The sequence below is a fragment of the Trachypithecus francoisi genome, unplaced genomic scaffold (genome assembly GCF_009764315.1).
Source record: "Trachypithecus francoisi isolate TF-2019V2 unplaced genomic scaffold, Tfra_2.0 Lachesis_group16, whole genome shotgun sequence".
NCBI classification, from domain to species: Eukaryota; Metazoa; Chordata; class Mammalia; order Primates; family Cercopithecidae; genus Trachypithecus; species Trachypithecus francoisi.
In genome coordinates this window covers 10,783,036-10,794,862 of record NW_022681461.1, presented here as the reverse complement: position 1 = coordinate 10,794,862, position 11,827 = coordinate 10,783,036, and the positions used below count along the sequence as shown (strand labels likewise).

Below are 11,827 nucleotides of genomic sequence, written 5' to 3'. Positions count from 1 at the left end.
AGTAACATCTAATCAGGAATAAAATATACAATCAGATTTAGCTGTGGTATTTACCCCATTCTGGTATCCAAGAACTCGTAGATATCCTATAGCACTTATAACATTTAAATAAAAGATAAACTTGTAAGGACACATATTGATAACCAGAGAACACAAGGCTGTCTATAATAGCATTTTATTTTTTATTACAGATTGAAGGTGTCCTTGACAATATTGTGTAGATGCTATCTGTTTGCTTAAGAAGAACATGCTATAGATAACTACAGTATATACCAGCACCATTGAGAGTAGCTGTCTTTGCTTTGATCAACTTTATAAAATTGAACTCTTAGGACAACAAAATCAGTAAAGCATTGTTTTGGTGAATGCCGTATCAAAAACATAGACATGTGATTTTATTATAGAACCCATGCTCCTGAAATAAGTGGAGAAAACACTTTCTGCATCTCAGCAGCCCTCTGGCTCCCCTTGCATGCATATTACACAGGGTTTGAAGGTAGTCCTCCAAAATATTAGCTGAAAGCTTCCTCGGAAAGCAAATCTTTCCCACATCCTTCCCTGCAGTTCCTCTTTAAGAGGTGTCAGCATGGCTGAAAGAATGAAGTGGCTGCACATTGTTTGGCAGTGCTATTATGTGCTTAACATTTCCATAACAAAAGTGCCACTCGACTTCTCCCCGATTAATGCAGCTCGAGGGCTCTTGTCGTCCTTTAATAAAACATTGTTGAAATCATTTATTTAGAGCCCCTGGTTACTAGTGGGAGAATGACCATCTTTGTGCCAAAATATAGTGTATACAGTCCACTATTTTGTAGTAGATCATTCTGTTATTTAAGAAATTGATTAAATTGATGCTTAGAAGGAAGGTATTTATGCTAATAGCACGTGACTTATGTCATTCAGATAGTCAAGGGTGAACCTTTTCCACTGTCTTCCGGAGGCAATCTCTCAAACAGATTACAGTAAAGTCCAACTGTACTTCACTCACAAGGCAGCGAGACCCACTGGAGACTCAACCCTCCTTAACTACACTGGCCACAAGGCATTTGCAACCTGATGCCCTCCCACAACCTTGCTTTGAGTAGCTGGGAGAAACAGGGTCAACTGGCAAGATTTCTGATGTCCCTTGGTGTAAGAGGTCAAAACACAAATAACGCAGGCTTTTCTTTTTTATGGGTTGAAAAGAGATACATGAGGTTATTTTGTTAGAGAGCCTCCACAATGAACTCAACAAACTAACAATGCAAAGCCAAAGTAGAAGACTTTGAAAGTAGAAAAAATTTTAATACAGTGTTTGAGGTTTCTGAAAGCCCTCATGGTGTTTTGGGGATCTGCTTGTATTTGATGCTCTGTAACATTGCTGGGATGGGGTGAGGGTGTGAATACAGACGGTGGCAAGGAAGAGAGAAAGCTCATTCTCCTGAGGGTTCTCCTGACTCTTCAAGGCAAAGAGACGGAAAGATTCTGTCTTCACCCACCCATCTGGAGAATGGCGGTACACCCTAGATGTGTTAGAACCTGGTGGTCCCTTAAATTTGTGGCGATCAGGGCTAGGAACTATGTCCATCCTTCTAGACATTTGTGGGGTTGCTGTCCAAGTACAGAGAAGTCCTGCTACTTAGTAGAAGAACTTATTTCCCTACAGACATGTTTCCACTTTACATATGTGTATTGCTCCCGTACATCGCTATATATTGTTTAAAATAAACAGAGACCTTATGTTATGTCCATTGTGATTATATACAAAAGCGTTGCTGTGTGCTCGGGTGAGCAGTGAAGCCTGAACCTTCTTCTATTTACTGTATGGTCACTGTCAGTTCAATGAACTGCCTCCTTGTTCTCGACCATTGTCCCACACTCCCTTAAACATTTGTCATTGAAGTGCCTGCAAAGACAAATAAACTGTCACTGAGAATTCAAACCTGCTAACTGGGGAAATGGGAAAGGCCGTGAGGACTCATGCTTTTACACGAAATCGAGAAGGAGCTCCTCTCACCCTGGCAGAGTTCTGTTAGAAGGATGATGCTTTTTGAGAATCCTCAGGAAAAGCCAGAGATACCTTTTCTCTCATTAATGGGACTTCCAGCCATTCTCCATGGGACATTCGAGATTGCCAAATGTCCAAACTTCCAAAAGGCTCCCCAGAGAGCGTGAGATATTACAGATGTCAACATCTGTAAAAATCCTTTCTGCTTAGAAGCAGATGGCAATATGCAATCTCATAACCACTAGCCGAAGGGTCCTAACATCTCAACAACCTCTGCTAGGTCTGTAGGGGTACCAGAGGACTCCTGGGCTCCAGTGTATAATTGTTTAAATTAAAATGGACCACCAATCAATGTTCACTTTCTTCAAGGAAGAAAGCATAAAGCCTCGTGTCCTCTCTCCCCAAGAGCGAGTTGTGTTGATTTATTCCAGGCAGATGCTTTTGACAGGACCCTGTAAAATCAAGTTGTGAGTTTATTGTAGCAGTTAATTATCAGGCCTTTTCTAGTGCTAATGCCTTTTACTTCTTACTGGGGAAAACTGGGCCTTTTACTGGGACAAAGACTTAACTTTTAGTCAAGAATGTGTTAAAATAACATGAGATGGAGATGATTTAAATATATTTAAGGACAAACGCGGGAGCACTGCTAACTTGTCGTTTTGTAAAGAAAGCTGATTTCATTTACAAGTCTCTGGGAATACTCTTTGTTCACTTCCCAAAGAAACAACGCTCTCAGCTTTGTTTTAACAATATGTTTACTCAACCATTCAGGTGACTGGAGATTCCAACCACACACCACTCTCCTGGGCTTAAGTCTGACACTACAGCTATCTTAGACTTTCTAATACTATACATATAGAAATTGTGGTTTTAGGTGCACCAAGAAGTGTCTTGAAAACCTCCATAAAAGCTGAGAAAAGAGCGAGTTAGAGGCACAAGAAACCTTGAAAGTAGGGGGGTGGGAGTGGGTAGGAGGAAGTCAGAATGGGGGCATAGCTTTGTTAATTACTTTAGGCAGCAGAGAAATCTGGTTATGTTTTTTCAGCACATGTTAATATCAAATAAAGAGACACCAGATCTTGCTAATCTGTCGACCCCTCAGACAAAGTTTATTTGTGGTGACTTTTAAACTCCTGACTTGCCTTCCAATCACCGCGTTTAAAATGAAAAGCTTTAAATAAACACCAGGAATAGAAGATAAATAAACTTTTTTTCCCCCTTGCAAGTGCCTAGCTTGGCGAGGTTCAGGCTCAAATCCCCAGAGGACAGAGCGCTCTCTTTTGTGTTAATGTTTAAAAGATTTTCCAATGCCGGAGTTTATTCCTACTGCAAACATTTCTATTTACAAGGTCAAGTGTATCAGCACTCGACACAGCTTAAGAGTGTAATTATTTATCTAAGGGCGTTTGAGTGTAGATCAGTAGCTCTGGCAGGAACCCAGCCTTCAGCCACTGCTAAACAACTCCTCACAACAATATTACAAGTTCTGGTGATTGTTCCTTTCCCCTGTGTGTTTGCTTTTGCTGGTCTGAATGTTTTGCAACAAAATTTTGTGCTTTTTCACCAAAAGTGTGAAAATGACTTTGAAGTATTGAGTCTTGCAAGCTTCCTAAAACCTATTGGTAACAGATGTTATTGGCATGTTTGATTGAGAATGGCTAGCAGCCAGAGAGGATACTCTTGGGGGTAAGGGGTGATGGGAAGGGGGATACAGAAAGGGGAGGTCTCAGGGGAAAAGGGGGAGGCGGGGCAACATGATGTCTGAGTTATCCTCAAATTATGTACAGGAGACACTATTTTGTGAATTCTCTCCACAAACGCAAACACCAATAGAGAGGCCAATTAGATATTTTTGGCTGCCTCATTTACAGATGTCTAATTGTTCATTAAATTAAAGGCAGAAATAATACCCTGCATTTCTTGTCTTGTACTGTATTTGCATTTCAGTTGATGGTTGATAGATTCTCAGTGCTCCCTCAGCCCCCTTCCTCACCCATTATTGGGTTAACCACAATGTAACTCTGGAAAGTAACTACACCATATTCATTGTTTAAAACTCTTTACTGATGTACACGTTTTAATAAAACAACCAAAAAATACACAAATCCATAGTTATTTAAAAACTTAGGATTTTTAAAAAACAATGTCTATAAAAATACAATGTTTAAGGCAGTTTGGAAATGCATTTGTACATTTCTACAACGTCCATAAATTCTCTTGAAAATAAGAATGTTAACTTCAATTCTATAAAATACACTGTACATTTTAAGACTGTTCTAAATATAGCACACTTCACAATGGACCGTGGGTTTGGATTCCTGGTGACAAATGGATTCTATACATTTCAGGGGGGAAAGGTGTAATATGGATGTGAGTTTAAAACTTTTAATTTCTTTTTAAAAATAAATTATTTCTGAAGCATACAATTTATAAAAATTCTATATACAAAGTACAGCAACTGGTAACAAACCCCAGTTTTAATACATTTTATATACGATGTACCAGGGTTTAGCAACCCTGATAGGAGCAGAGGCAATATACATTCTCCGCATATTTAAACATACAATTTCTTGATGTAAAGAACAAAAATGGCAAAAAAACAAACATCATGAAGAGGCTTTCATAGATGGCAGTGCAGAGCTTTTTTAAATAAAAAGTTGCATTGCTCAACACCATGGCAACCCCTTAGATCAGCATTTTTTGACCCTTAATCCTAAGAAATGTGCTAAGAGATCAGAGTGGTAGCAATGAAATTAAGGTCAAAGGCTCAAACTTATCCAAAACCAATTTAGGGGTTCCCTCTAAGGCAATCGCCGCCCACCCCCACCCCCACGTCACTGAGAATTCTGGGCGCTGAAACAAACAGTGAAAGAATGAATCGGTAAGTGGGCCTTTTCTGTTTACATAGGATTCTAACGTCCTCACTGGCCACAATCTATAAAAGTCGATACTGGTACTTCTTTTCCCCCTCAAAGGAAATATGCTAATAGGCAGCCCCTTTGCAAATATAATTCCTCCTTCCCATCCCTTCCAATTGCTAAGGCCCCACTGGTCAGCACCTTCCCTTTCGAGTCCAGGACTACTGTTATGTCCCCTATATGCCCGCTTCCTCCGGGAGGTCCTGAACACTGCAGCTAGGTTTCCGAGCGGCAGACAAGTCGGGAGTTTCTGCAGCTTGGAATTGGGGCGGGGGAGGAGGTCCAAGAAGTCAAGCTCGGGAGAGGAGCTTCAGGGGAAGTGCCCAGAGTCGTGGCGGGGGGGACCGGCTACACCAAGTTGACTTGAAAAAGTTTTGGGAAGTATCCCCAACCATCCCCTCTATCTGTCCCCAAGCCACAGGTGCCCCGGCGCGGGGGCGAGGCAAGCACGGGAGCGGGACGCAGGCTCTCCCGCAGCCAACGGCGGGGGGCGCGAGGCCTAAAAGAGCAGCCCGAGCAGCAGCAGCAAGATGGAGGCAAGTGGGGTCCAGGCGCCCCGGGGCGCCGAGCGGCCGCCGCCGCCACTGCTCCTGCGCCCGGGCCCATAGGGTAGGTCCCCGCGGCCGCCCGCTGCAGCAGCGCCGCTGCCCGGGCGCGGTGGGTGCGGGACGCCGTCGTCGTCGTCCAGCGGCTGCTCACCACCCGCGCCCCCGGGGCGCTGCTCGTCATCGTAGTCCTCATCATAGTAGTCGTCCAGGCCCCCGTCCGAGCCGCTGCTGCCCGGGCCATTGCCCAGCTCGGCGCCGAAGCACAAGCGGGCCATGTTCTCCTTGACCGACTCGCAGATGGGTCGCTCCAGGCCGTCGCACACGCAGTCGTTGAGCAGTGCTGCCTTGGGCATAGCCAGCATGTCCTCAATGACGGTGCGGCATTCGTCCGTGCAGCGCAGCCCGTTGAAGACCTTGCCGCAGTAGGTCAGGTAGCGGCTCAGCGCCAGGTTGCAGCGGCTGTCGCGGTCGCAGCGCCGCCGGGCCTCGGTGCAGCCCATGACCCCGCCCGCGCCGGGGCCGCCTGCGCCGCCGCCGCTCGTCCGGGGCAGGCACGGCTCAATGGCGCGCTTGGTGGACTTGCAGTTCTCGTCCTGCGCGCAGTCACAGTCCTCCAGGGCGGGCCCGCGGCGCGTGTGGTTGAGCTGAATGAGGGCCGAGATGCAGTGGCTCGGGCACCGCCAACGCGACGAAAAGGAGGCGGCCGAGGCCGGGAAAGCTGCAGCGGCGGCGGCAGCGGCCCCGGGCGCGTCGCCCCCGCCGTGCTGCGCCAGCACCGGCGCGCACGCCTCGGCGTACTGGTTGTAGGCGTAGCTGCACTCCGGCTCCCCCTGGCACTGCAGCAGCGCCTGCCAGCAGATGAGGCGGCGGCCGTGCGCCAGCCCCGAGCCCGGCGGCGCCGAGCCCAGCAGCTGCAGCAGCGCCATCAGGCACAACCAGGCGCCCCGCACGGTCCCCCCGCGGGCCTCGCCGCCGCCGCCCAGCAGCGCGGCCACCATCGCGGGCAGCGGCGGCCGCCGGGAGAGGAGGGGAAAGGAGACGAGGCGCGGGGAGCGGCGGACGCGGAGCCGGTGGAAAAGTTTGTCCAAGTCCTGCCCACTTCTTGCATGAGTGTCTTCATAAATCCATGCGCGCCGCTGGCTGATGCCCCGCTGGTGGCAGAAGGTCCCCGTTCGCTCCGGCTGCGGTAGCTTCCTGGAAATGAACAGCTGCCGAGATCTGGTCCCGCTCTCCCACCCGAGAGCCCTCCGCTCGGCCCCCGGTGGTGGCGGGAGAGGCTCACTGTCGCCCCGGGGGGGTGCGGGCCGCGGGGCCGTAGCGGGGCTGCAGGACCGCGCGGCGCGGCGGGTGCATTTTGCTCCGCGCCTGCAGATCCGTTGTGCGGCCGGCTGTCCCCGCGCCGGCTACTCGCACTGTGGCCGCGGCGCTCCTTCCTCCCGGGCTCAGCGCCGCGCAGCCGCCACTGCTGCCGCGGTCTCTCGCATCGCGCCGCTTCCTGGCTCGGCGTCCGCGCGCTGCCCGCCTTCCCGCGGCCCGGCGGCCCCGCGTCCCCTCCCCCTTCGCCCGCGGCAACCACGGCCTCTGCCGAGCTCCGGGGAGCTCTTTCCGGGAGGCGCGGGGAGAACAAGAAAGTCGGCGGTGCCGGAGAGCGGCTCCCTGGCTTCACTCGGCGGCGGCTTCTCGGGTGACCAGGAGCCCGGGGAGCGGATCCGCTGAGCCCGGCTGCAGACTCGTTAGCAGCGAGGCTTTAAATACAAAAGTGGGCCGGGAGCCCCCGCGTGGTGCCGCGGTGCCCCCTCATTATGCATGCATGGAAAAGCAAACAAACAAAAACATTAGCAACGCTCCTCCGGCTCGCCGAGCCCCGGCCCCGCGCGCTCCGAGCTTGCCCGCTTTCTCCTTTCTCCACTCTTTTTCGCCCTTTGCTCGGCCCCCTTTCCCGGCTTTTCGAGATGCTATTGGTCCTGCCTGTTGTTGTTGAAAGTTTTTTTTTTTTTTTTTTTTTACGAGCCGCTGGAGTGGGGTTGCGGAGTGGGGGAGGGCGGGAGGGTGGTGGGCAGCTCACATTCAGGCATTCAGGGCTTGAAAGGAAAGGCTTAGGGAGCTTGACGGAGGCCGGGAGCTCCTCCTACTCTTAAGGAGGCTCGGATATGCAGCCCTAGCTAGCGCACTGAACCAGCGGGCAGGGCTTAAGGGCAGCTGTTTGCATCCGGCTCAGGCACTGGCCTTTTTTGTTTGGTTCTTTTTTCTTTTTCTTGCTTTTTTTTTTTTTTTTGTAGTTTTATTAATTCTCGCTGGCCCCCATCTGTGCTTTCGACTGGATTCAGAACTCAGTTTATCTTCCAGGCTCCCTGTCTTTGGGTCTCTATCACCACAGAGGTGAGGGGGAGAATGCAGAGAGAAAATATGAGACTGAAACTTTTTTAAAGAAGCATACAAGAAAGAAGCACACACTTTATTAGGGAGATGTTGATGAGATGCTTACAACCCTCCCCCACCCCCGAGTCCCAGTTAGGCCATCTGGCAGGTACCGCCCGTGCGCCAGGCATCGTTTTCAAATTGCAAGACCGAAATCCAATCAACCGAAATAATTTCTTAGGAAGATAAGCTTGCAACACGTGCAGTAATGAAAGAATTTAAATAGCATTAAAAATATTCAGAAATGTTGAGCAAGTACCACCTGGCCGCAGTCACAAGACAGAAGAAGAAGATAAATGGGCAAGCACCAAAGGTTTATATTAAAGTGTAAGTTTCAGCCCATCACTACATTTAAGGGAGGCTGCCCTGCAGAGGAAACTTCTGTGGTCTCGGCGCGGGAGTTACCGAGCTACCTTAACTGGGGCGCAACGCAGCCTTCGGCCACCAGAGGCAGCGGGCGTCTGCGGCCTGTCAAAAACTGGCGCTTTTTTCTTCCCCTTTCCGTGGAGAGACTATCAACTCCATCTGTCACAAAAATTAAGGCTAAATCTCCTCTCCAGAAACAGAGGGAGCCGGGGCTCCGACGCGCTCAGCGTCGGGCTGTCCGCCTCTCCCTAGAGGCCAAGTGAATTTGAAACGGCAAAAGTCACAGCCGGAGGCCCAGCACTAGGAGATTCCTCCGGCCGTGGGAAATCCTCCTGTTCCTTAGAGGCGCTGGGTCTGCCGTGGGAAGCTGCGCCTCTGCAGTACCAAAATCCAACCTTAAAAGAGCCAGACTGAGGTAAGGCGGACCGTCTTGCTCTCACTTGAGTCGTAGTAGACAAAAATAGTATACATCGATACTAAAAAAATACAGAAAGCCTGCAACTTCATGGCACATCAAAACAACCATATCCCTGACTCTCTCTCTCTCTCTTTTTTTTTTCTTTCTGTTGTTTGGAGTTGTCTTTTCAGTCCTGCCTGGAGGACTTGGACAACTCAGACACCCTCTCTGTGTCTGGGATCCCTCATAGATAAGGTTCGAAGCCAATTAGACAATTGAAAAAGCCCCTCGTCTTTAAAGCTTTGTTATTTTAGGCCCATAAGGAACAAAGTCAGCACTCAGTTTCATCTTTGCTTGAATTGTTGTTGAGTTCCTTTAGAATAGTGGGACCCAAACCTTAGCACGTATCAGAAAACTCAGATCCCTAGTTTTTGGAGTTTCTGATTCAGTTGGACTGGTGGGTCCCAAGAATATGCATTTCTAACACTTTCTCAGGGAATGCTGCTCAAACTTGGAGAACCACTGCTCTCGAAGTGAACATGTTTTTTTTCAGTGCTGTTGTGTTTTTGGTAAAACTTGCCCCATTTTGGCCTTGATACAGCTCTCAGTGGGGTTTAAGGGAGACCCAAGACCTCTGCCTGCTCTGGGGACCTCTGCATCCCAGTCACACAGCGTTAGCATTGCAAGCCTGAGGGGTTCGCAGCCCACTTTTTTGTTGTGTCATTTCCATTCACCACAACAGGCTATACTGTCTCCTATCTTAAAAAAAAATAGTAAAATCTTCTAGACTCCACGTCCCTACTCAGTAGCTATCCCATTTTCATGAAAACTTGAAAACCTTGCTTTTACTCATTTTTCCCACTCTTCTGTTCTCCCCTCGATTCACGCTACATAATTGAGTTACATTGGATTATGTAGAGTCACTAGTGACCAAAACCTTACTCGACCCGATGGTCACTTCTCAGTCCTCAGCTTCTTTGATATTTCAGCAGCATTGGCCATGACTGATCACCTCCTTCTTTTCAAAGCGCTTTTTAAAATTTTGGCTTCTGAAACTCCACACTCCCCTGTTCTCTCATTTTACTGCCTGGTGGCTCCTTCTCTCTCTTGACTCCTTAGGTAACCACATCTATTGCCTTGATTTTAAATTGCATCTCCTAATTTGATGTTTTCAATTTCAGTCTTTCTCTGATCTCCATATGTATATATTCACTTGGTTCCAAGAACATCTCAAACTTAAGCTTCCCCAAGAGCACTTCTAATTTTCTATCCCCAAAACCTATTTGTTTACTGGGCTTTCTGTGGTGGATACCCTCCAAAATTGTTCTCCATCAGTTTTCCCCCTGCCTTTAAATCCTTACTGCTCAGACCAAAAGGTAGAGTCCAATCCCCTTCCCCTTGATCTTGGGTAGGCCTTACTGACTTTGACCAATGGGACATAGTGAAAGTGACTGACATTCTGGGGCCTCCAAGGCTGGATCACAAGAAGACTTGCAGCTTCTACTCAGGCCTTCTGTTAGTCCGTTTTCACACTGCTGATAAAGACCATACCCAAAACTGAGCAATTTATGAAAGAAACAGGTTTATTGGACTTACAGTTCCACATGGCTGGGGAGGCCTCACAATTATGGCGGAAGGCCAGGAGGAGCAAATCACATCTTACATGAATGGCAGCAGGCAATGAGAGGGCTTGAGCAGAGAAACTCCTGTTTTTAAAACCATCAGACCTCATGAGACCCATTCACTCTCATGAAAACAGCATGGAAAAGACCCACCCCCATGATTCAGTCATCTCCCACGGGGTCCCTCCCAAATATGTGGGAATTATGGGAGCTACAAGATGAGATTTGGCTGGGAACACAGAGCCAAACCTTATCAGGCCTCTTGGAATGCTTGCTCTGGAGAAGCCAGGCACCATGTAAGACATCTGGACCACCTTCAGACTGGCATGCTATGAGGAAGCCCATGCCTACTATGTGTAGAGGATACATGGAGAGGGCAGGAGATCCCTGGCCAGCTCCCTGCTATTTCAGCCATGTGAGTGAAGAAGGCACCAGACTTGTGAGTGGAGACACTGTCTTGGGTGTCCAGCCTCATTGAACCTTCAGATGGCTCCAGCTCTAGCTGCCATCCTACTTAAGGCACATGAGAGAGACCCCAACCAGGGTCAAGATGAGGGTGAAGCAAGTGAGTCATTTGGGTGCAAAATTTAAGGAGGCATTGACCTTCATAATTGGGCTCCAAAGACTCCAAGAGTGAGTGTCTCCTTACATTTTGTACTTTAGACATGATACTCACCTTTCTGTAGTTCTGGTCTTGCCTCAAGCAAGAACAGCAGAGCTTAGCTCAGTCAACCCAAATAATCCTGAGAAATAAAAACAACAAAAAAATGTTCTTTTAAGCCACTCAGTTTTGAGATGGTTTGTTAAGCAACAATAGATCATTAGAACTTTTCATCCTGTCTAATTGCTTAACTGAAAGATGCTAGTATCCGCCTGAATTCTTCCCTTTCCTTCACATTCCACATCCAATTAGTGGTTCATCATAGGTGTCAATAAAATATTTAATAAGTTGAACGAATGAAGAATCAGCACTTATTTCTTGTCTTCTAAATCAGCCAACTCAGAACTACTACAAATCATTTCTATTACAGAGAACAGTAATAGAGACTGTGAGAGATTAAAGAATACAGAATAGTTCTGAAGTTTTAAAATATAAAATTATATTTCCAAAAAGGTTCACTGGTTCAGTAAAGGAACAAAAACCTCAATCAACAAGTACCAATTACCTTTTGGTGCTTTAGCAACATAGCCAGGATAAAGTAGGAGGAGATAGACTCCTGCCCTCAGAGGACTCAACAATATGTCACTTGACCATTTGGAGTTGTCAAAGTCTCTAACCACTTAGCAGAAGTCTTAAGTGACAGACACCCTATATTAGTGTGTTCTCACACTACTATAAAGCCTGGGTAATTTATTTTAAAAAGTGGTTTAATCAGCTCATGGTTCAGAAGGCTTTATAGGCTTCTGCCTCTGGGAGGGCCTCAGGAAGCTTACAATCATGGCTGAAGGCAAGGAGAAGCAAGCACTTCTTCACATGGCTGGCAGGACAGAGAAAGCAAAGGAGAGGGGTGTTAGGCACTTTCAAACAGCCAGATCTTTTGAGAACTCACTCTCACAAGAACAGTACAGGG

The 11,827-nt window shown here is 47.8% G+C and overlaps 1 protein-coding gene across 1 annotated transcript; it reads right to left on the bottom strand.

The window, feature by feature from the left end:
- Nucleotides 1-4,029: 4,029 nt before the first annotated feature.
- GAS1 (growth arrest specific 1) lies at nucleotides 4,030-7,171 on the bottom strand. The gene has a single exon (XM_033236904.1). The coding sequence runs from the start codon at nucleotides 6,449-6,451 to the stop codon at nucleotides 5,405-5,407; it is 1,047 nt and encodes a 348-aa protein (XP_033092795.1). The 5' UTR covers nucleotides 6,452-7,171; the 3' UTR covers nucleotides 4,030-5,404.
- Nucleotides 7,172-11,827: the final 4,656 nt, after the last annotated feature.

What these genes read in the sequence shown, in the direction of transcription:
- GAS1 (XM_033236904.1), bottom strand. Translation starts at nt 6,451, where the DNA reads ATGGTGGCCGCGCTGCTGGGCGGCGGCGGCGAGGCCCGCGGGGGGACC.